The 25,326-nt window shown below is 36.4% G+C and overlaps 2 protein-coding genes across 4 annotated transcripts; both read right to left on the bottom strand.

Annotated features, from left to right (window-relative positions):
• On the bottom strand, positions 237-5,363 carry LOC109840826. 2 transcript variants are annotated; one of them, XM_020409605.1, is made up of 5 exons: positions 4,413-5,363; positions 3,477-3,532; positions 1,261-1,427; positions 1,029-1,177; positions 237-956 (listed from the first exon to the last, which is right to left on the bottom strand). In XM_020409605.1, the coding sequence occupies exons 1-5, from the start codon at positions 5,218-5,220 to the stop codon at positions 523-525; spliced, it is 1,614 nt and encodes a 537-aa protein (XP_020265194.1). In that variant the 5' UTR covers positions 5,221-5,363; the 3' UTR covers positions 237-522. The 2 variants fall into 2 exon arrangements, with proteins under 2 accessions (XP_020265194.1, XP_020265195.1); XM_020409606.1 differs by having other exon boundaries at positions 3,477-3,529.
• LOC109840824 (serine/threonine protein phosphatase 2A 55 kDa regulatory subunit B beta isoform-like) lies at positions 6,496-22,159 on the bottom strand. 2 transcript variants are annotated; one of them, XM_020409604.1, is made up of 14 exons: positions 21,794-22,159; positions 17,088-17,191; positions 16,874-16,966; positions 16,653-16,772; positions 15,835-16,032; positions 15,372-15,463; positions 13,864-13,982; positions 11,542-11,665; positions 11,277-11,400; positions 8,346-8,414; positions 8,101-8,192; positions 7,943-8,020; positions 7,292-7,359; positions 6,496-7,186 (listed from the first exon to the last, which is right to left on the bottom strand). In XM_020409604.1, exons 1-14 carry the CDS (start codon positions 21,879-21,881, stop codon positions 7,047-7,049), a joined length of 1,509 nt encoding a protein of 502 aa, XP_020265193.1. In that variant the 5' UTR covers positions 21,882-22,159; the 3' UTR covers positions 6,496-7,046. The 2 variants fall into 2 exon arrangements, with proteins under 2 accessions (XP_020265193.1, XP_020265192.1); XM_020409603.1 differs by having other exon boundaries at positions 15,832-16,032; positions 21,794-22,158.

The raw sequence follows: 25,326 nt of genomic DNA, 5'->3' as shown, positions 1-25,326 counted from the left end.
CCGAATGTGGCTAGTCCCCCTTCCAATTTACACATCATCTTGACTAAATCAAGTAACATCCGCCACCTGCGTGCACTTCACTCTCCATGAAATGCGATTTGGACATGAGAATAAACATCTTTCCAACTAGCATGAAGCTTGCACTTTATTATATGATGTTAGTTGCTAGCGCGTAGCATATATCTTCAATCATCCGTAACCACCCCAAAAAAATAACAGAGCAGAGATTCTCCGTAAATACAAAGACGTATAACTCGACTAGGTAGAAAACTTACTAAAGTAATTCATAGTACAAACAAGCATCAGATTAATACCCAACATCCTACTCGTAGCCTCCAGATACAAATCTCTATACTTGGGTTACGTAGACAATATCGAAGTTACTACATTCATAGTCCCCTATATTCTAATATATAACAGCACAACAAAAGCAATTCCAGACTTGTAGCAGTTCTCATGTTTGGACAATGCAAATCATTACATAACCGCGGACAAAAAACCTTAAGCATTGATACTTTTGGTCTAGTTCTCTTCCATTTCATCATCCGAGTTTGAATCTTCACCATCGGAGTTTGGGTTGTCCACTTCACTACCACTGCTCAATCCATTACCGTTCATTAAGCTGTCATCGATCTTGTACTTGATAAATTTCCCAGGTGTTTCCTCTTTATCTCCCACATTTTTCCTCTTCTTCCCATTAACAGGTGAATTCGTCGATCTACAAGCAGCAAAAAATGCAAAATCATCCATTGATTGCATTTCCTCATCTTCAGCAACATTTCCCTTGTCAAAAAAGAAGTCAGCGACTGATTTCTTGCTAATAGTACTGAAAACCGAGACATCAGAGGTGGTTTTTGACTTGTCAAGCATCAAGTTGGCACAGAGTTTTGATGTGTTATCCTCAAAAAAGCTTGGCCATTGATCTTTAGTTAGATTTTCAAGACTCACAAGCCACTCTGCAGGAAACTAACATTTTTTAGTCATGAAGGATTTGTTGGTGCTAGGGCATGAACATAAAGAATACCCACCGAGAACTACTTGAGGAGTGTTAATATCTGGCTTCTTGGTCCTCTCTGTGCCAATTTGAGTAGCAACCCACTTGATTATTTGATGAGGCAAGCACGAGGTTGAAAATGCACTCATATAGGAAATTGCTTTGCTATGATCTCCCTTCTCCCTGTTCACATAGGAGGTGAATATCAGTGCATCTAACAATATATGCACCCGGAAAATTCTCAAGAATTTGCTCTGTCAACTTACCGGGCAATTCGGATAGCATCATGTGTAACTATCAACCTTCTGACGGCAATGCATCTCATAAAATCATAAGATGGATCCACATTCATTCCAGGGTTAATGAAAGAATAATCTACCAATATCACAACATCATAGATGATGCCTCGAATTAGGTTCTCATCTTTATAATCCTGGGTAGCAGAGGTTTTCAGATTAGATAATACATATGAACTCGAGTGTTCCCATAAGAAGCAGCATACATAAGCACATTATGATACAGGTTGATCAAGCAGAACTTTCAGTATAATTCAGAATCTCAGATAGTCAATTTAAACAAAGAAGAATTCATTTAAATAAACCCTCATATATTATTAACCTCAAGAAAAGACTCCTGAACTGTCAAATTTCGTGCTTGCTAATCCTCTGAAATTTCCCAAATTTGTAAAAAAAACCACCTTCATCTATATACACTATTAAATTTTTTTTTAAAGAAACACTCACAACAGACAATTTTTGCCATTTTTGCCCCTAGCTTAATGAGTTCATGATTAGCCATATAACTGTTCTCTTAAACCAAAGAAAATAATTAGTAATAATCTTTCGAGGAAGATAAAAGATTACGAACAAGACTTTATGTTTCTAAGATTAAAGAAAAAATGGCAATTACTTATTGTCCTGCTCCAACACGTACACATGGTGCTGGCCACGATAATTACTCAAAAGTCTAGACAGAAGGAAACAGGTACAAAAGAATATTCGTTCGGGTACATATATATGCTTGATCCATATAAATATGTGTAGTTGACGCTATTCATAGATGACAAAGACTTAATTTTACCACAATTATCTATGAATAACTATTCTATTAAACCAAAGAAAAAATCAGTAATAATCTTTAGAGGAAGATAAAAGTTTATGAACAAGACTTTATATTTCTAAGATTAAACCAAAAACGAGAATTACTTATTGTCCTGCTCTGCTCCATCACGTACACATGGTGCTGGACACGATAATTACTCAAAAGTCTAGACATGAGGAAAGAGGTACAAAAGAATATTCGCTTCAGTACATATATGCTTGACCCGTATAAGCATGCATAGTTGACACTATTCATAGATGAACAAAGATTTAATTTTACCACAATTATCTATGAATAACCAACATCCATCAACACCACTTTCTTTATCCACTGACATGATAAGTATGAAACTACATTTTTCTGAAGAAGTAAAGGACCTAGTGCCACACATTTTGAAGAGCCTTTTTGAGGTAGGTGCTTTTATTAAAAAAATTGAGGTAAAATAGCCTCCACATGTGTTAGTATCAGGGTATTGCATCAAGATGTGCCAGACCCATAAACTCTCTGTTGGGAGAGGTATCCCACAAACCATAGCTCTAATATATAGTCTATGTTCTGAACATTCTTAACAAGCTGATAGCTGCTATTATAGATATACAATTCCTTTCTAGAAGGAAAAAGGATATCAGAAAGGTTGTACTGAAAATTGAGTACTAAAAGGACTCGTTAACTGTAAGTTTGAAGGATTCTATGATATAAATCTTTTTGCAAAGAAAAAAAAATAGTACCCTGAAACCATAGGAACATGTATTGTATATGAATAATAGGTTTGCAGGTTATTTGTTAAGACTATAAATTGTAAGTGCTAGGCCCATGATTCAAATTGACAAATTGTACCAGCAAATACATATTGCAAGGTCACACCAGATTCTTTGCCCATGAGTCCTAGTAACGATGTAACAAGGTTGACCAAGATGGTAGAACCAAAAATCATGGTTGTAAGATTCCAAGTAATATGTTGACACTATCTCTTTCCCGAGTGACAATTTGAAAGTAATCAAATATTTGCCTTTTACCATCTCAATGGATTTTGTGACAAAGAACAAATTTAGATATTGACAAAGAAAAGGACTACCATCTGTCATTTCATCAGAAAATGTGCACAGAGGCACCCCTATATTTTAAATAGTTAAAGTTGTTTGCTAATAAAAGGTAGAAATCTTGAGAAATATGTACATAAATGAAATACGTATATGAATACTGTGATGTAAATTGGAAAAATGTGGGGTTGCAGGGGAGTAGGGATAAGGGGATGTAGATTAAGAATGTCATGTATAACATCTAGACATAGTTGGATACATATTGTCAGCAAGTAAAAAGCTTCACCACGTGTAGGATAAACATCTTAACGGAATACAACACAGCTCGGTGAAGTACTTACTAAGAGGGCCAAAACAGGCAATGTTGGGTCCAGCAGCAACTTCAGCAATATTTCTGCTTTTCACCATACAGAAATCAAAATCTAATCAGAAAATGTAGCCCCACAGTTACTTGAAAAAACGTCTACAAGGAAGGGGGGAAAACAAGAAGATAGAAAATATAGAACTCCAAGTGTATATTGTGCCAATAATTCGTCAAAGAATCATTGTTCACCAAGAAATAGAACATATACTATGTTGAATAGGCGCAAATGCAGATAGGGAAATAAGATACATAGGCAAATGTGGACACAAAAACAGAAGTACAGTTTCTGATATGTGAATACTTTAAAGTACATGGAAAACAGAAGTATCGTGTCTGATAAGCGTGCCGGACACAACTCATGTTGAAGTGTTCGTGCTATATAGGAAATAAGCAAGCAATGTGTGTAGAGGTTCCATGAGGAATCCAAGGAAACTCAACCTCTTTTTATGTTACACCAGAATCACATCATTATATTTTATGCTATTATTTACAAGCATCCATACCGTAGCTTTTAATATGTATGCATTCTTACATTGTGACCTTAAATTACATTCCATGCAGTTCAAAGTTTTCCACAAGGATATAACATGAACCAGATAAATGCTAATAAAAAACACAAACAGGACCAATTTGACAGAGCACATGGCACTTTCCCAAAATTTACCATTCATCAAACTCACATTGGATATCAGCAATTAATCAGTTAATCTACTTATTAATCTATATAAAAGTGTAAAACACCTAAACTTAACTATATTTGATTCCATAACTTCAATGTAAGTGTATTATATCCCAGTAACTAACACTTGATAAAACGAGTAAGCAAAAACAATGAATTTTTTAACAAAAGCATTCGATCTAAAATCTAAAACTAAAGCATCCTTAAAGTATTCCGCATGAAAGAAGTAATTACCAAAAAAGAAGTGATTCCGGAACACAGTGACTGAGCTAACAGCCCAAACCCTCAACTCCTTCTGCAAGTCCTCCCTCGAGGACCCACCAGCTCGGACCTTCAAGCATAACTTCAGCAGAAAAGCCTCAACAATCACAACACCAGCCAAATACCCAACTCCACATCCTTCCTCCTTAAACTTCCCCCTAATCTCCCTACTTACCAAAGGAAAAAACACCTCCAATCCACTTCCTTCTCCGGACCTCCTCACCGTCCAAACCCTAACCAAATCGAGGAAGCAAGGGAGCAACCCAGTACCAAAATCCTCGAATTCACAGCTCTTACCACTACAAATGCTAATGTAACTAAGAGTCCCCTCGATCAACCCCTCAATCTCCCTCCTCAACTTCTTCCCCTCCTTCCCACTGACCTTCTCCTCTTCCAAAACACAGCTATAGAGATCAGCAACCGCCGGAGCCAGAAGAGCAATGGACTTCAATCCACTGCAAGAAGAAGAGCAAGCAGCTAGACACTGAAGCAAGTTCTTGATCGCAACGACTCGATCGAGAGTGCTCCTCGCGCAAGAAAGAGACTCGTGGTAGTTAATCGCACAGTAGAACAAGATGATTTCTAGGGGAGGGTCCGCGGAAGACTGCAGAAATCTGGAGAAAATCGAGCGGAAGGCGGAGAAATCTAGGGTTTGGGTTTGGATTGAGCTGAGGAAGCGGTCGATGGACTCCTTGAGCATGGGGCCGTAGTTAAGGTTGAAGACGACGTTGAAGTTGGGGGATTTTGCATCGGTTGGGGACTCAATGAGGACGGGATCCATTAAGGGGGAGAAATTTGAACCCTAGAGCTAGGGTTTTGGGGAATTTGGGCGAGGGTTTTTGGGGGCAGTTAGGGCTAGGGTTAGGGTTTTTGGGGACGGAGGTTTTGAAATCGGGGGGAAGTGCGGGGGGTGAATGGGGGTATGGTCGAGCGCCAGGTGTGCAATCGAATTTGAATCTTTTAAGTTGTACGCTGCGGAGCGATGGGGTCGGGTGAGTTCAGACTTTAAACGGTTAGAAATGAAGATGATCGCTGTAAATTTTGAAGACGAGGCCGACTAGCAAGTCATTTGAAATTATTTAAGGCCCAATAAGAAGCCTAGTAAGAGTTTAAGATAGAATTTCCTGGGGGGGGGTGAATGGGGGTATGGTCGAGCGCCAGGTGTGCAATCGAATTTGAATCTTTTAAGTTGTACGCTGCGGAGCGATGGGGTCGGGTGAGTTCAGACTTTAAACGGTTAGAAATGAAGATGATCGCTGTAAATTTTGAAGACGAGGCCGACTAGCAAGTCATTTGAAATTATTTAAGGCCCAATAAGAAGCCTAGTAAGAGTTTAAGATAGAATTTCCTGGGCTATTCAGAAGGCTTTGTGATACGACACAAGACACCGCCCAGTTAAGATGAAAGAAAGGATAAGGGTTATTTTCACTTTGCTAGTCCAAAGTTCAGATAATATTATTATTATTATTTTAACTTTGATGCCCCCACCGTTTTTATTTGGCAATTTTATGTCAAAAATTTACGTCTTTTTACTGACTTTTAACACCCAAAGTTTTTTCTGACACTTTGATATCCCAGAGCCTACATATTTTTAACTTTGATTCTTCCGACACTTTGCTATCTCAAAGTCTACGCATTTTTATCGAGTTTATACCCAAAATTTTAGAGTATGTCAAAAACAAAGTTAAATAAATGTGAACTTCAGGGTATCGAAGTGTTGGGGGGGAAACATTAAAAAAAGGTACTAGGGAAAATAAGCTTGATATGTAGGTTTGAAAAAGTGTTGACTTTGGGCCTTTGGAGTTCTGCTTTCTCATTTGTGGCTCAGAACCACGCGTCGCGGGCAAGGAGTCACGAGAGAATGCGTAGCGCGCGCCAACATGCTAGAATCACATTCTGCCACGTCACGAAGGGGAAAAGAAATTTTCCCGCGAAAACACACCAAAGATCTTTTTCACGTAGAAAACTTACACAAGGTCCAAACGAAGAACAAATGAGCAAATGAAAACGACAAGACGCACGTAGAAAATCTGAGAATGCCCAGAGAGTACTAACACACAGGCAAAGCTAATGATTAGCTATTCATTATTCAAAAGGCTCAAGAACAAGAGGCTAACAACTCTTTAAATAAGGGAATAGGGTTAGTTAGCACAGAAGAAATGGAAAATAATAATTATAACAACATTCACAAGCCTCAAAATGCATAACCTAACAACAAATACAAATCCCACATTTTCATGCTGGGTGCTTGTTGGTATCTTAGACACAGGCCTCTTAAAAAGCCTCCCTGGTTTTCTTTGAAGAAGAGCTACAAGCGCATAACGGGACCAGAAGAAGAAGAAAGGTAATAAGTGGGTCTTTTCTGAAAAAGAATCAGAACTCGGCTGCTCTCCCGGGAACAAAAGACAAATTAACTTCCTCTTGGATTTTCTGGCAACCTGCTCTGGCCCCCCGATATGAAACACGTGTAACTCAGCCTATGATACCCTCCTCCAGATTCTTCTTGGTTGCATGTAAAGCTAACAGCTTTCACCAAAAGTAACCTCCCCAAAAGAAAAGATTAAAAGAATTCTTGTCAAGTGAAACATCTCCCCATGCCCATCAAATCTATGCATAATACATGTACAAACTGTTTGCAGCAGCACAGGCAATTGAGTTCTCTGTTGGGTGCCATGCCAAATGGAGTAATTTGGTAGAGAAGTCATATGAGTTTCCATTCGCATCCAGTCCTGGGCTTTCAGCTCCCCCTGGGGGAACATATTCAAGTGAGGAGAAAACAATACACACTCGAGCATAGATCGAGCAAAGTAATGAAGCCAGCAAGAATAAATTACTAATGGGTGAATACTAACCTCTTCTGACAACCCGTGTTAGACTGGTCAAAGATCTTGCAGGTCTTGAAGGTGTCTGAACTTGTCTCCTATATAAACAGCATGAAAAAAATCAGATAAAATTATTACAGCATTCATCAAATTTCCTGACATGTCAACATCTTGGGACAGAGCATTCCATTTGCCAAATAGTCTTTAAACCAGGTGGACGATATCTTCAAAGAATAGTAGTAGAGACTAGAGAGACTGGATGTGAGGCAGCAGCAAACCCTTTTTTTTTTTTACCTTGGGGTGCCATAGGCTCATTTTCTTTTCTCCTTTTTTTTTGTGGGAGCACACTTCTTCGAGTGTGAGTGTGTGCTGTGTACGATAGCATCCATACCCAAGATATATGAAGATCAAATATTTTATATGCTTCTTTAATACCGAATCAAACCTACAGAAGATTTTGTAATAGCATCTACATGTCGCGCTAATTCATTGTTTTCAAGCATCCAAAATATGGTGATTTCTTTTCGCACGTTTTTTTTACCAGGTTGTAGACCATAATCATCATTTTTTTTTCGGTTTTGGAGGAATTTTATTTCTCTCTTTGGCACTTCAGCTGTTTTTTTATATAGATTGTTTCTTACTGAAGATCGACCAAAATTGCAATCGACATGAAAACTATACCTCATAGGATTTTTGCTTGCTTCCAAAGTTGTTGCCTCAGTGCTTCCAGCAGCACAACCAAATACACGAAAAAGATTGCTGATGACACAGAAACAAATCTCGGACATTAGTATCAGATGTATGCAGCTATAAGATAGTACAGTAACGAGAATGAGTACCTATATGAACCAGTGGCTACTCTCTGTCCATCTCCACTAAGACAGCATTCAAATTTGTCGAAAATTGAATCATTTTCATATAAATCACATAGCTGTACAAAATGAGGACAATCATGAGAATAACAATAGTCTGCATCATGGTTCCACTCAAAAACGAAAGAAAGAAAGAGAAGTCAGGGAAAGCTGGATCCAAAGCGTACAGATAAATTAATTAATGAAATACAAATTTGTAAAAAAATATTTACCCTAGGCCTTAAATATTCATGGACTTGGAACGTTGCAACCGGACCACTGTCCATGTTTATGTCCCACAGCTGAAATCACAATTATAAGACTAAATAAGAATTTGACATAAATTATGTAGAGAAGTTGTGCAATGATGCTACCAATCTGGATAATATAATAACTAATTCCTTGATAAATTAAGGAAAAATTGAACATATGGAGTGTTACAAATTTGCTCAGCCCTCAGTTCCACAAAATAAACAGGATAAAATTACCATTAACTTTCATGCTCTTGACTAGACAATACCCGTTACCTCACATACTATTATGTCAAAGCAAGAAAAGAAAAAAATAAATTACCCAAATAAAAGGCATTAGCTAGGAACAAGTTTACAGAAGACAAGATCATCAAATACGACCACAAACAGGGACGGATAATAGTGAAGTATTTTAATTATATTTTTATTTTTTATTGTTATGTAAACAGATACTTGTCATCCGCCCCGCTAAAAAAATTCTCTGGACCTGCCATTGCACCTAAAAAGCAATGACAAAATCACTCTTTAACCCTTGATAGCACTAGCAGTATTGTCTATAAAGATGAGTTAGTTTTTGTGCATAAAAATTACTATTTGTTCATTCTTCTCGTGACATGTGGTGAGATAAGGTGGATGCAACTGGCAATAGATACTTGATGTGAGCCCCACTATAAAAAAAAAAATCTGGAACCTCCACTGCACCTAGAAAGCAATGAGAACATCACTTCTTAAGCCTTGATGGTAGTATGTCAATAAAGATGGTCGCTTTTTGCGCATAGAATTTACTATTTGTTCATTCTTCTAGTGACATGTGGTGAGATAAGATGGATGCAACTGGTTACCAGACCAACAACGACAGAACACAAAAGCATCCAACCAACTGCACAAGTGATGTTTATTTTAAGACTTTTTAAGTCCAGGAATAAAGGCTTAATTTGGGAAGTCTTCAAACAGATACATTATACAAGAAAAGTTGCTCATTTTAAGGGCTTTTTGATAATCTTCCACGAAATTAAGTTTAATTTGAAAAGAGCTCCCCAATTGATATGATATGCACAACTCCGCAAATTGCTTAAGTCATTTGAAATTTAATATCACCAAAGCTTCAGGGATTCCCTTAGCATGACAGTATACTTGGCCCATTATATCAGTGACAATCAAAGGTTTATATGTAGCTTACGTGGTGGTCAAAACACATCCTCCCAAATTGCTCAAGTGAGATGAAGTTTAATATCACCAAAGCTTCCATGGTTCCCTTAGCATGACAGTATTCTCGACCATGATATCAGTGAAAACCAAAGTTTCATATGTAGCTTTCACGGTAGCAAAAACAAATCCTCCCAATGATCTCCTCCTCATCTGTGAAGCAGTCTCCTCCTTCGTTTCTTTGTTCCTCCATGAAGTATAATCCTTCTCATCTCTTTGAATATGAGAGAGAGGAAGTGTAATTGGACTCATTTTGAGCAATCTCGATAAATTCAAACAACACAAGTGAATTCACAGACTTGCACACAAGTGATTTCACAGCAATGCAAGATACCAAATAGGTGATAATTGCATGCATCTCAGAGCAACTGACTGGGTTTACTTGCAAGATGAGTGGATTATTGGTGAAACCAATAGACGAAGCTCACTGATACTGTTATGTTTCATAAACTAAGGGTCAGTATGGCAAAACGTTTAAAAATGGGTTAGACTGATCGTGGCCCGCTTTTATCCTAAACTGGGCTAGGGTTGTCCCATAGGGGAGTGGTTTGGAAAAGAACCCATTTAAAAAACAAATTTTGGCTTTAAAAAACTGGGCCTATTCTAGCCTTGTTTTAACCAAACAAAAAACAAACAAAAACTGGGCCAGCTTCAAACCTGGCCCAGTTTCAAGCAATTGCCAAACACACCCTAAACAATCAAATAAGTTTCCTTTGTGTCTGATTTGTTGATAAAGTGTGAAGCAACGAAAAGAAAAATTAGTTTCAGATCCCTTTTGAATTGACTTACCTGAATTTAGTTATCCATTTAATATTTGCAAATATATAGGTTCAGTAGAAAAATGATGCTCACACAGGCACTCATCTGCCCACTTCACTTGTTAAGAAGACATGAGGAATAAAATTTGCAAGGATATGCATAGAAAAAAGAACAGAAAAACAAGGAAGGATTACCAATATGATGCAGTGTTCACAACAGAAGTTAACAAGATGCAAAGTTGCAAACAAAATGCCATTGAGCTCAAGAACAATGAAAGTTAGAAAGATGCCATTGCAAGTAACCCAAAATGCCTTTGAACCATGAGGACATCCATGAACAATCCCATCTTCTTTTCAATGACAATACCATGTCAGGATAAAGGAGAACATTTACATAGATAGCAGCAGTCAGGATAAAGGAGAACATTTGGATAGATAGCAGCAGTCAGCAGTTATGAATGTGAAAGCAGGAAAACAACTCAAACAGCCAACCCCAAAGATTTGTAGAAGGACTTTTGTTCTTGTGCACGTGTAAGAACATTGGGGCACAAGTTAAAGTTTAGAAAAGAAAAAAGACAGATGCACATGAAAGTGGGCAAGTGTGTGTGCACTCACACATGGGCGAGCAGACACACACAGCGAGAGAGATCTTTAGCCTGAATCCCTATATCGAATCACTACAATGTATATAAAACCTTGTTTAACAAGACTTTTAGACCGAAAATCCAATGTTATTTTATGTTTTCATTATTTAAGTATATCACAAATGTCTGTGTGAGAGGTGGCAACAGCAGAAATGAAGGCAATTATCAATCTTGGTAGCAGATAACGAACAGAATGCATTAACATATATCATGATGCAGTATCAGAAAACAGACTTTATATTCCTTACTGATCTAGAAAAGGAAATAATTGAAAACTTATTGATAAAAAGCTGAGAAGCTTCAACCTTAAGAGTCATGTAATCACGGCTCAGAATGTGTCTCCCATCCTTCCCAAATTTAATATCTGAAATTGAAGCAATGATCTCAGTAAAAAATGATCTTGAACCCGGGGCTTCATGCTCTTCAAACCTGTAGGGGTATGTCATCAGCTATGGCGGTAACAAAAGTAAAAACTTGAAATAAAAATTCAAATACTTTTAAGTAAGAACTCCATCGAAACACGTATAGAATAATCTAGTGAAATGTAAACAAAAGCAATGGTTCACTTACAGCTTAGAGTGGTTATCGCACAAGGCTGATTGCCGCAAATCAATAAGCCGTATTGAGCCCTTAGAGCTACTATATGCTAATGTATTACAATGGGTAGGGTGGAATTCTGCGGATGTTATCACCTCTGCATTTTGAAGGAAATGTTATTCAGAATTATTTTATTACATCCACCAGACAGACATATTTCAAATATCTAAACCTCTATCAATCAAAATGTAACTTAGAAGGGCAGATATAGTTTCACCATTAGTAAGAATACATTTTATGTCAATTATTTAAACTTGAATGAGCAGAGATAGACCTATATAACATCAATTCAATTGTGGGAACATTCTCAAAATCCTTGAATTTGTAGAAGTGTTGGCAATTCTTCATCATTAATGAAAAATATTGCCCAATCACAAACTGGACGCAGACCAAGACATCTCCATCTTCTACAGCATGCCATTCAACAGTAAAGCAAGAAGGCAAATAGAAAATGAAAGGATCAAGTGCTAAAATGAAAAAGTTCTTCTTTGATTACCCATCTTTGTCAGATATTGGGCATACACAATGACCATTAAGTATGGAACTCATATTACCGGTTTACTCTACAATCCTAATTTGTATCATTTTCCATTACTAAAGCCTCTTTTCAAACTACACTAGTGCAACAACATGGGGAAAGCAAAAGAACCTGATGGTTATGCAATAGAAAACGAGCTTGATGTTCTACAAAACAAAAGCAAGGACCAAAGGAAAGAACAAGAAAACTAAAGAATAGATGCCAAAGTACACTTATGCAACAACATGGGGAATATTTGAAACCTAAGTTGCATGGAAATAGGTACGGGTACCGGTATGAGTGCAGGTATGGGGCAGAGCAAGTCTGTGAAATGTAGGGTACAGAGACACGGCTATATGTATAGATTAAAATTAATAATTTAGATGAGATCATTATTATTTTTCAATTAACGTGCTATCTGGACTTAAATTTATATCCTATTTTTAAGTTTCTTTCATTTTATTGATTATTATAAATTGAAAAGAGATCATTTTTAACCAGACACTCGAACCACCCTATTAAATAATAGTTTTTAACTTGGATATGGTTAAAACAAACTCAATCCATGTCTAACGAGTTTCAAGAAATGGACATGAAGTGTAGGATATACGTCCAAGGAGTGTCCACGATGTTTGAATAAATGCTTGAATAAATGCATGCATACATCCAAGGAGTGTCCACGATGTTTGGGCAAGAGGACGTGTTGGGTACGTGTCCGTTATGGGTACAGCTACATCACCCAGGTAACCTAGTTTGAAACTAACATGGAAAAATCAAAATGCAAGCGCATAAACTATCATATAAACAATCATACATAAATCTGTCACTACAAGATAATAAGCATACTAAAAGGAACCAATGCTTCTCACCAAAACTGATACATCAGTACAGGTATAAATGAGTACCTAAGGCAATGCCTACAAATCACAACCCAGGAAAATTTTAGGGGACAGTTGACAACCTTCCCACGAACCAGGTTAAGGGCTTAGATTTTTTTTATTAGCTAAAACTAAGTCAGCTCTAAAACTAATTTTCTTAGTTCAAAATTTGGCCCTTAACCGGTTAGAATTGGACCACCTCCCCCCTTGGATCAGATCTTATCCGGTTTAAGCCTTAACCAGGTTAGTGGAGGGTTGACAAACACAACCTAGTAATCATGACATAACTAGCCAGTTAAGGCCTTAACCAGGTTAGTGGAAAGTTGCCAAATTGCATTATAGCTGGTGTTGCCCCCCTTAAAAAGGGATCAGTAAGAAGAAACCGTTACACGATAAAATCTAAGGAACAAGCTTGATATTGAGGCCGTGTTCATCTACAGTTGTGTGACTTGTGTTACTTGTGCAGATTCAATTTCTAACATGTGGTAACTCATTTTATTTCGTACCAATGTACAATAACATGTACAAAACATAAAAGCAAATGCACATGGTTTCTACACAATGAAAGAAGGTTCCACACCATATGGCATCTCATTTTATTTCACAGCATAAGTAGTTGACAATGACTGGTGCAAACTCAGAAACAATCAACTCTGTCAATCACTCACTTGTACATTTGGACCCTTTGCTCAAGAAATATACCACAGAACACACAATAAGGACACTTTTCCCCTTGGAGAAATATAATTCAAATAAAAACCAGAAGCAAAATGGCACAGAAAAAGTGAGAATTTATTTTTAAAAACAAGTAAAAGACTTTGTAGAGCCTATTTTCATCAAAACGTTCTGCTACTTTTATGGTAAAAGATTACAAATTCATATTGTGGCCAGGACTAATACCAGTTAGATCCTCCATATTTGCAGGCTTCACATCAACAATGTTGAAACTCTGGTTGCTAATTTCCAAATTCCAAAGGTTAATCCGCAAATCATCAGCTGATATGAAAGTCTCACCATCACTGGAAAACAATAAAGAAAAACATAAGTTACCTTAATTATGAACAAATTTTTTTTTAGAAAGAAGATCAAGCAGATCCGTCCAAACTAAAACAATAGTCAGTAAGTATATGATGAACCTTGCATGTAGACTAATTGACATATATCAACATTTGCAAAATCCTACTAATAATAGAAAGTTTTTTCTATCACCGGCACTACAATTTACCATGAAAATTTAGAGGAACAGTATGCCCATGTGTAAAAAGAGTAGTATTCAAGAGACACCAGAGTACATTTACAACAGAAGTCTCAACAAAATAAATACTTTATTATAAAATTGATGGCATGCGTCATATATACATGATTTCAACTTTTAGACATGTTAGAGAAATGCCCTACGCATATCCAAAAATTATTCAAGAATTCATTTTAGATTCGTTAAGTACGAAAATCCAAATTCTCAGCTAGCTAACTGAAAATAACGCCTTTACCCAAGGGCACACAGCACAGGTTTATCATGGATAAAAAGAATAGCCGTAGTAACAAGCAGACAAAAGAGAATTTACAAGATAACAAAATTGTTCTGAAATTGCAGAAAGGACATCTTCTAATCAATTAACCATTGAGCAACACTAGGCAAATATTCAAGCAAAAATCCTTCATCCAGACAATTTTAGTACTCAGAAGTAGAAAATGCACAACGTCTCAAAATTTCCTGCCAAACATATGGAATTTCTCCACATAGACTTCCATCACAATTAGAATAAAATAGCTACCATGTGATGGTCCAAAAAAACAAAAGTTACAAAAGAGAATATTGATACCTAGCGTCAAGACTTGCAGCCAAAAAAATGTTGGAAAGAAAACCACAAGTCTTGTAAGCATTGAATTAAAACCTTCTAAAAGTATTTGGACAGGATTTGCTTATAACCATGTACAGTTTACAGCATCCTCTTGATTCTGTCCAATTTTAGAACCAAGTGTGGTTGCCTGCCTCGTTCTCATGGTAACAAGCCACCCATCCCATGCACCAGCTCCCCAAATAATCAAAGTAGACAAAAGAACTATAAGCTGAATTATGTTCAGCTGCATAGCCAATAGCAAGTTTCTTGTTCTTTATCACCTGAAGTTTGCTAGAATTTGTATTAAATTAACGGCAAAGGCAACTATGGTTGTATTTTTCTTTCCCTTTTTTTCTTTTTTGGTTTTTTTTCGCGCGGGGGGGGGGGGGGGGGGGGGGGGTGAAAGACTTCACGATCCAGCCAGGTGGTCGTGAAAATGCATTAGGCTTGACTATCCTAAGCTAAGGTGCCATAAGGTAACCATCAGTCTGACCAAGAAATCATATGTTTATATTTTAATGTAAGAGTAGGCAACTACATGATGAAAGCCAAAATGCATTAAAGAACCTGTTATTCGAAATGGAATTGATGTGATAATCATGAGCATGAGCATATATTCTTCGACATCTAGCAGCAAGGCTTGTCTCCTGGCTGGCTACCTGAAGAAAGAACATACAACAAGTATCAATGTCCCTGCTTAACCACAGTAATAAGAAGATCCAACAGATCAGTCCTTATGTATATACAATCGATAAAATAAGATAACAGGCATCATACATGAATAGTGAGAACCAATAACCTAGGCAATATTATTCACTAGTAGGCCAACATACACAGTCCACTGTCCATTCCCCTCCAGTTAGAAACACAATGCAATATAGATTATTATTAAACCATAGGAAGTACAGCAAACATGTCCACTGCATGTGTAGTTGTGTGAAGTATGTGATCGTTTACAGCCGATGTGTGCATTATGCATGAAGTATACACTATAAAGGTACATCTGCTTCATTGGGCTAAGTACAACTACCACAGGTAACCGCAAAGATGGAAATCCTCCAGGAGGAAATGAGAAGTCATTGCTCAAATAACCGGATGGCCTTTCCAAACATCCACCATTTGGAAGATGTCCTCTAGAATTAGATGTGCTAGGGCTACCCATGCTGCCATTTCCTTGTGAAGGGTCCACATTCACCTCAGAAACTCTCTTCACTTTCTTCTCTTGCACCTGTTTCATAGCAAGAAAAAACAGAACTAGCCATTAATGACTTTAAGATCATGGACTTAAAGGTAACAAAGAGAGCATCTATGAATAGATAAGTCCTCTATAAAATCTACAGGTGAAAAAGGGAAAAGGTGACAGGAACTCTTCATTAAAAATTCTTAAAGCCTTGTTTTGTAGAAGCACTAAATCATTTAGCATGGAATACGGCGAGTACCATAATGTCCAATTTCTCTCATATATGAGTTTTTTAACAACCACCACATCTGCATGGGAAAGCTCGCCATAGTATTGGTTTTTATCCCTCCATAATTCCCTCATGCAAGTGAAAATAAGAATGACATTAACAAGCATACCATTTTGATACGTTACTTCCTCGTCCAAATAAGGCTCATAGAATTTTGATTGATATCAATCTATTGCACAACTACAGCAAGGAACATCTGTGACCCACATATTTATTGAGAAAAAAAGGGGACAGAATAACATATGTAACAACGTACCAATTTAAAACATAAACAGAAGGATGACATATGATTTACAAAACAATAGATAAACACAACCTTGCAATCTAAAAACACTTGTTGTAAAAGAATAAATATTGATAACCAAAGCTGTGTGTCCACCTTCCAGTATTTGATTGTTTTGTCATTTGTGGAGAGGAGAAAGAGTGCACCATTTGCTGTCTGGCACCAACGGATCTTATTTATCTTCTCTTCTATTTCCAAACTTTTAAGGTAATCGAACTGCATGTATCAACAATTCAACATCAGGCTATAAAGAACACAGCGCAGAAAAATAAAAAAAGAAAACGTCACATTTAGTGAGAAATTCTTATAGATGTTACCTCAGGTTCATGGCTTTGGAATTCTGTTTTATAACGGAATTCTGGATGCCTGATTGGATAATCTGACTTTTCTTGTTCCCTTCGAGAACCATGCTACATGACAGGTAAAGAAAGATGTAAATGATTGCAGAGTAAGGGGAAAAAACAGCTACAGAGATATAAAAACACAGTGAACTGGAAATTACAGTAGGAAAAAATATGTAATTGAACTTACATCCTTAACATCTGTCCTTTCAAATAAAACTACACGTCCTCCTCTATCTCCAGTAGCAAGATGATCTCCAGATTTGTCAAATTCTATAGCTGAAATAATGTCAACTGCAGTGAAAAGAGTTCATTAGTAACTGCCAATAAGCATACAAAAAAGTGCCAGCATACCATAAGAGAGAACTCATTGCAACAAGCATGATGAGCTACATAGCAAAACAATGAATGAGATTACATAGGGAAATAGCATAGTTAAGAAAGTGGATGACGCAAATTGTGTATAGGAATATATTCACATGCATGCACATATTACATATATAGGCATGTTAAGTAAAATCTGAACTCTTAGAAAGGTAAATTATGAGTGAACAAATGTAGCTACATTAGATTTGACCTCTCTTAACATAAAACCAAAAGAGAACTATCTCTATGACGGGAATTAATATCTTATTCAATGGACAACAGAATTTTTTTCAGTGGTCGTAACCTATAACTAAAATAGAAAAAATAGAAGTTCAGAAAAGCAGTGACTTCAGTAAGTATATGTAAACAATGAAGACTATTATATTATGTAACTCTATTTAAGCCTCCTTTATAGTTGACAAACAGAAGCATTTACAGACAAAGGTGTTAGAAGCAATTATGAATGCAAAAATACAAAAGTTTATTAGAATAACAAGGAAAATTTTAAACCATGCAATGCAGGGTGCTATATTCTTACAAGCTGATGCATCCGAGAGCATCAACATGCAGAAACAAGAACAAAATTTGCTACAGTTCATTATAAACTATAGTGTTCTCATCGTGATCTTCTAAGGTGGTTGAAGACTTAATAAAGAATAATTGGTGGGCTTAGCTACACAAAACAAGTTGTACAAACTTCCTGAGAAGGGGCTGCTAAAGCCAATCTGCAGGAACATATGGCCAAGAGGATACCAGTATAGGACAACATTCCAATTAAGTTGAAAAGGAGCTACATATTTTTAGGTCGCTAAGTTGACTTCTAGGCTCTATATTACCATTTACCCGGCATTGAAACTATACTATTCCAAACTCTTGCGGCCTTGCCCTGATTACAACTCAGATCATTAGTACAAAACCCATGCAAAGCAGCTAATGCAAAAGGACATTTTTTAAAGAACGCACACCCATTATGTACAATAAAAGCTCTACATAGGTATCATGCTTTCCTTACATCTCTTCCTAGCAGAAAAGTTTCAGAGGGAAACTAGTTTGAAGTAATATCCAAGTTAGGTTAAAAGAAAGAAATGCATACAGCAAGGTTGCAAAGTTCTTCTACGCCTGTCATTACATTCCAATAAAAAATAATACTATGTTAAACCTTAAGGCTGTCATTACATCAACAAATTTGTTAAATCTTTCAACTAGGTTGAAAAAGAATAATGCAAGCTTGCAAAATTCTTTACTCTTGCCACTATGTTACTTACAGTCTTAAACCAGATCACGTCAACTCTTAGGCTACCATTGCATTCCTCAATCCCACCCCCACCCCCCAAATCCACGGATGCAGACATGCATGCAAAAACAAACACATCAGCAACAAAATGAAAAATAGGGTGAGCAAATCTGAAGAGTTATGGATAAAATATGTTTGGATTAATAGGATGATGCGAGTGGCGGTTCCTTGCACACAATTATGTACTCACATGATATAGTTCATTAACATGCCTTGGAAAAGAAACTTTGACAGCCATACACAAGGAATGTTTTCCTTTCCTTTTCCAGAACTCTTTTCATTTATTGGCCACATGTTTGAAAGAGCACGGGCATTCGCCCACCATTGTTGTTGTAGAGCATTATTATGTACTTCCTTCTCTCCAATCCGTTCACCTTTCTAGTTGTTAATGAGGAAGATAAGGCATTATCCCTTGCTTGGTATGAAAAGAGGACTTCTACACAAGGTTCTAAATATCAGTTATAGGGAATTTATTAGACGATCAAAATCCATACTAGATAACGGATATCGGGATATATTGGGGATAAGTAGTATGTATCGGAGTGACATTACCGGATGGTGATATACATAATGTAATATTCTAAAATGTAATCTAGCCATACTTAATGAAATAGAAATATACCAAAATGTAAATAACTACGTTTAGGATCACGAAGCAACAGCAGAAACTCGGATCGAATCGGGTTTAAAGTGCATTGAATAAGTGCTAGTTGCTTGAAATCAAAACTCAAACCAAAGGCCGATAATTCCGATTTTCGGACCGACAATATTTGTCGATAACTCACTTTATCGTCGCATTATCAACGATAAACATCCAAAAACGATAAACGATTTAGAATCGAACTTATCATAGCGGAAGGCCCCAAAACCAATAAATTGTTGATAATATCGGTTTATCGGCCGATATTTAAAACATTGCTTCTACACGGCCAAGAACAACAATATGCAACAACATACACAAACAAAAAAGCAATAGAAATACAAAATACCTTGTAATTCATATCCTTCTCCTTTCAGAAATCGGATACTTGTATAAACCTCAAAGGCTAATAAGACATGTGCCCTTGTGCAAGGAACTTGTCCCCCAATTAGGAAAGGATCTTGATTGATAAATGGTTTCAGGAAATAACCAACCTACATAGTATGTTCATGAGTTGTTGGACCTTCCAACAAATTGGAAAGGCCTAATTGGGAATTAAAGTGGTGGTATAGCAGTTAGGCTGGCATGGTTCAAGTTCAACTAGTTTGTTATCTCCGTGGATGGAGAACATATGGCTATATTGGGAAAAGAGCTTATCATATGACGTGGTTTTAAAAGATAAAGCCGGTCTACTAAGGATCCTGCTTGCATAGCTGCACCATCAAGGAATTGCCGAAGCTGATTAGACATTTGAAGTAGCAATTTAGCAGTTAGGCTGACAGGGACTACTAGTCTGACGGACAGTCACTGAATATGGGAAGATGATCAGCAAACAACTACATCAAAGAAATATAAGATAGGCTAAGGAGAACACAAATGATCACATCAGATCTACACTAGTTGGTAAATTGCGGAAATACCAAAATGCATGTAAGAAGAAATAGTAATTCGAAGTTAGAACACGTGAAGAAAACATCAGGGCAATCATGTGCCAAACCCAGTCCTGCACTGTTATCAATAACTTCAAGACTATTGTTAAAACCAAAAACGCCCAAAATGAAAGGGTTTTACAGTTTGGCCTTGGGACATTATTTTTCATTAAGTTCTTAAAAATCTAAATTGCTAGATCAAGATTCTTAATTCAGCATATCTCCACCTAATTAGCTGCAGGATTAAGCCACTGCACTGCACCTTTCATTCATATGTCAAACCACAGTATCCTACATAAAAAAAATTGTTATTCTCTATCTAACAACTTATGCTTTGTAAAACAATATTCCCTCCTACAAATCAATTATAATGGTGTTTTCAACTAATAGCATGATATTATGGTTTACTCTAATTTACTATGCTTTTTTTTCAATCATCCAATAGAACTAAGTAGCAAAACTAATGCATAAATAAAACCAATACAATTCAACCCATCATCCAATTTGGCATCTATTTATTCACCTCTAAATTAGCATCCTACCATACCTCAACAAAATTCCTTAATTTATCCCTCGTCTTCTACCTCGGTAATACAATTGTGTTTGCATTCTTTCTAGCCAAAGACCTTTAGCCACTAGCTTTAAACATCTTTACAACACTTACTAACATTAACTTGGAGTCGGACCTGTAAGTATTCGCCAATTTTCTTCAAAGAAAGGACTCCCGTTGTCCCCGTCCAATCAGAAATCAGAAATAGCTGGATAACTTTGCTAAGCTTAAATCTTCAGATAATCTACAAGCGTAGAACATTAATCGCAAACAACTACAAATTTAGTGTCATCCGAAAGGAAAGATGATTCTGCAACTCCATGAAAATGTAAAGGTATTCGCTTCTATCATGTGCACACAACTTGATAATTACCTTACATATCCTATCATCTGCACCGTGCAAACAACTTGATAATTACGTTAGATGATATCTGTTGTTAAAAGAAACTGCTATGCATAAGTTGTCCCAATACCGATAGAATCAGTTTGGGAAAAAAAATAAACTTTTCAAGTTTACAGTAGAAATTTCATTCAGCAAAGTGTCATGAGCTGGTCTGCACTCTAACAACAAGCAGTTTTGACAGTATCTGGATCCTATAAGAACCAACTGATAGAATAACCGCGTGAAAGTATTGAAAACGTGAGTGCCTGCTCCGGAAAAAAAATAAAAATTTGAGGCTTCTTCGTTGCCATGGTCAATTTCATCAAACACAGATAGATCAGGCTAACCTATAATGACAACATAACATACTGCGTCGACATAAAATACACTAAATACAAGTAACAGAAAGGGAAGGTCAACTGCAATTTCACACACGAAAGTAAGAAACGTAGTTAACGAAGTCATCCGAAACTAAACGACTACACTTGAGAAAGAAAAGGAATCGGAATCTAATTTCATCCAAAGTCCCTCCTTTCTCAATACGACAGCTGCTAAACCTAATCCTCAACACTAATCCAACAAATTCCCCGCATAAAACACGAATCCGATCGCCAAAAAATAAACCAACAAACCAAACAAACCCGATCCAAGCACGAAAACCAAGGGGGAAACCCTAAATCGAGATCAAATGCCAAGCACCAATTCAGATCTAACGAATTCTCAATCCTTTCGTACCTTCTTGAACCTCCTCGCCGGCCGTCCTCTCGCCGAAGACCTGCGAGAATTTCCACTCCAGCGCCGGCGACGGCGGCGGCGGCTCCATCCTCCGCTGCCTTTCCGTTCATCTTTAAATGGAGTTTTCCGGCGAGATCGGAGGGGATAGGTGGCGGGAGATCAGAGGTCTGATTTGGTAGGCGATGAATCGGCCATCGATCGAAAGAGTCCGAGGATAAGAGAGAATGAGATTGAGGTAAATGATTGAGAGAGGGGGGGGGCTTTGTTTGTTGCTTCGATTGGGGATGGGAGTATTCGCCCTAGCGGGGGAGAGAGGTCTGTGTCTTCTTTTGGGGATCTTTTTATTTTCCTTTTCTTCCTTTTTTTCCCCACTTTTCTATTATTAAATAATTAAATAACTATTAAGCCCTAGCCAGTTCTAGTGCTGATTTGCATAAACAACCCTCGATTTCATTACCCGCTGCAAGTGATTACCTTTTAAGTTGATGATTTAGCCCTGATGCCTATATTTTACTGCTTTGAGAAGTGAGCGTGACCTGCACGTGATGCAACACATGATTAAACTAGAGCTTGGTTTATAAAATGTTTAGCTCTTCTTACGCCAGTGTCAACGAAGCCAAACTGTCTGGGTCTATAATCCATAACTATGTATCATTTTTTTCTGCTAATGATGAGATGTAAAGAGGTGACTTTCAATAATTGTAAGTGTTAGGTTCGAATCGACTCCGTGCGGTTTTATTTGTACACAGATTCTTTGGGTGAATTCATTCGCTCTTAAAAGTGTCCAGTAGGTTTTGAATACGTGCAAAACCTCTTGCGATTCTTTTGATGAGGGTAGAGTCCTGATTACTAAATCTTTTTTTTCTAACTCTCAAGGGAGTCGACAAAGTTCAGGGAAGAGATTTATTCACATTTGGGCAAATACTACTGGGGTCAATCTGCAAAGCTAGAACGCTGGGGGGGTTCCTTCTGCAACTGTGGGATAGTACGGTCGACTTGCAAATAACCCATATCTTGGAAGAGAAATGTACAGTCGTCATTGCGTGTGAAGCGTGTCCTTGAGAACTTGATGCATTCGGTATTTTGCTCATCCCAATAATCATTGGAGGAGTTAATCAGCATGTTGGTGAATGGCGATTCAGTATATGTAAGAAAAATGCATATAAAAGGGAGTTATTTGGCAGATCAAACCAGTAAACATCCTTCGAAATCATTTTATGTTTTTAATTCTCAAAAGGCTACTCCATCGTTGATTTGGGAACATTTATAATAAACAATAAGAACAAACACTTGAGTGGCATGTTGCCTGATGCAGAGAAATTAATGGAGTTGAATCTTCCATGGTTTGTAGGCGTTGAAGAGGAGGAGCAGAAGAAAATCAGCTTTAGCTCTTTAAAAAGCAGTTGGCTATCCAAGTCATATATGCCTAAAGTTTTATTCTTTTTTTTTTCACCATGGGACGTATTAATAATATATTATTATTAAGAGTTTTTTTTAGACATATACCCCTCAAATTATAGGTATTTTTAAATTTATCCCTCAAATCATCATAATTCTAATTTTGTCCCCTCAAATTGCCTTGCTCCCTCAAATTTACTCCTCATCTAAATTTATGTTAATACTTGGACAACTTTTACAGTTAAACACCAATTTGTCCCTGTTTTTAATTGTTTTAACAATAACTAAATCCATCATAGCTCTAAAACTCGATCCTTTATCAATTCCAAACCCTAGCCTATTATAAAATGCAAATAAAACGTCCCTTTTTCTTCTTCGTTCTTGAGTCTTAAAGCACATCTTCGGAACTTAAATGGTGAAAACAATATCACCTCGATGTTTTTTCATCTGGAAAATACCATGTTTCAATTTGTGGATTTCCTTAATAGTCATCATAGAATGGATTGATAATCTATTCCCTAGTTAAATTTTTTTATATAATTTTGCCACATAAATGCACAAACTATATAATATTCTTTATGTGGAGTAATGAATAGACATTACACTTTTTTAGCCAACTAGGTGGAACGCACGTGCACTGCACGTGGGTAAATAATTCAATTTTTACTTTAAATTTATTTATTTATTATAACATGGTTGAAAAAACTTTATAATTATCATAATATATTAAATTTTTTTGGATATTTCCATATGTGGTTTTAACATTTTTTCTTCCAGAGAAATAGTTACACTTAAAGTCTTAATATATTAATAATTTAAGATTAATTAGTAATTTGAATGTATAATTTCAAAATATTAATGATGTAAGGGATCGATACTAAAAAAACTATTATTATTAATGAATAAATAAATTCTTGAATTCATCAAATAAAAATGGTAGGTTTATCTAGTCATCAAGGATTTTGTTCAGTTATAAAAAATCACTTCCACCTGTGGTTTACTTCTATTGTTGTTTATCCGGCAACCGAGTTTGTAGATATTCAAAAACTTTGTTTTAGAATTTTCTAAATAGAATGTGCAAATTCAATCAAGAAAGAAAATATAAACTATGTGATCAATTCCTAAATATGATGTTGTACTTTTTTTGCATCTTCCAAACTACTAATTGATTTGTCAAAACGATTACTCTCTAGTTTCAGAAAATTATATAATATAGCCTGAGAATGATTTATACATATTATGCACTCATATTGATTGTATTTTAATAAAATAATTCATATCTATCCAATGTCAAACAACATCCAAAATTTTAGCTTAAGAAGTTAGAAGAATACGATATTTGCAACAATATTCATATCCAAGCTACGAGCTTCATAAACTTATAAGAACGTGAGTAATATAAAATGTCAACTTAATTTATTTTGTCAAATAATTTATTACAAATCATGAAAGATAAGGGGAATCAGAAGGATCACATACCCATCCCAAATAAATATTAAATTTCTCTTAGAGATTCTTATAGTAAAAGATTTTCAAAGTTGATGGGTAGGATAAATTTAAGGAAAAATAACCAGAACCAGTTCATTGGGTGATAGACTTGCTATGAACTCCACTCGTATAAAATTAATATCACATGTACCTTAACTTGTACTTTTGTTTAAAGGCTAATTTTAGAAAACTACCCCTCAACTATGAGGGCATGTCAACCCACTCCACCCTCTTCCCCACAAACTATTTAAAACTGAGTAAATATCCGTCAAGATTTGGGTGTTTTGTAGATAATTTATCTTAACCTTTAAAATTTTGATTTAATCCCTATGAACATTTTTCACTTAAACCTGACCTCTCAAAATTAATACCATGGAGTCTTGATAAGTACTTGACTTGGAAAGACTAAAATGTCCATCAATCATAAAAAAATACCTTGGTTTTTACCAGATGAAAGAAAAAGAGGTGATATAGAGGAAAAAAGAATTATAAATTGATTGTGGCCCTTTTATTATCAGTTGGGGGTTTCTTTTTTATTAAAATTGCTTTCTTCAATACGGTATTTTGTCCAAATCACATATTGAAGTAACTATGTTAAGAAAATTTGTTAATAGAAATGTAAAAGATTAGGGAAGGTTTTATGAGAC

Source organism: Asparagus officinalis, chromosome 5 (genome assembly GCF_001876935.1).
Source record: "Asparagus officinalis chromosome 5, Aspof.V1, whole genome shotgun sequence".
NCBI classification, from domain to species: domain Eukaryota; kingdom Viridiplantae; phylum Streptophyta; class Magnoliopsida; order Asparagales; family Asparagaceae; genus Asparagus; species Asparagus officinalis.
Note: the sequence above shows the minus strand (reverse complement) of the source record. Positions and strands in the feature narration are given on the sequence as shown.

What these genes read in the sequence shown, in the direction of transcription:
- LOC109840826 (XM_020409605.1), bottom strand. Translation starts at nt 5,220, where the DNA reads ATGGATCCCGTCCTCATTGAGTCCCCAACCGATGCAAAATCCCCCAAC. An exon ending in CCGGAATCACTTCTTTTTTG is followed by an intron (nt 3,533 to 4,412) that starts GTAATTACTTCT and finishes TATGGTGAAAAG; the next exon opens with CAGAAATATTGCTGAAGTTG. An exon ending in TGCCTGTTTTGGCCCTCTTA is followed by an intron (nt 1,428 to 3,476) that starts GTAAGTACTTCA and finishes TCTGCTACCCAG; the next exon opens with GATTATAAAGATGAGAACCT.
- LOC109840824 (XM_020409603.1), bottom strand. Translation starts at nt 21,881, where the DNA reads ATGGAGCCGCCGCCGCCGTCGCCGGCGCTGGAGTGGAAATTCTCGCAG. An exon ending in TGCGATAACCACTCTAAGCT is followed by an intron (nt 11,401 to 11,541) that starts GTAAGTGAACCA and finishes ATACCCCTACAG; the next exon opens with GTTTGAAGAGCATGAAGCCC. An exon ending in ATGAATATTTAAGGCCTAGG is followed by an intron (nt 8,193 to 8,345) that starts GTAAATATTTTT and finishes CATTTTGTACAG; the next exon opens with CTATGTGATTTATATGAAAA.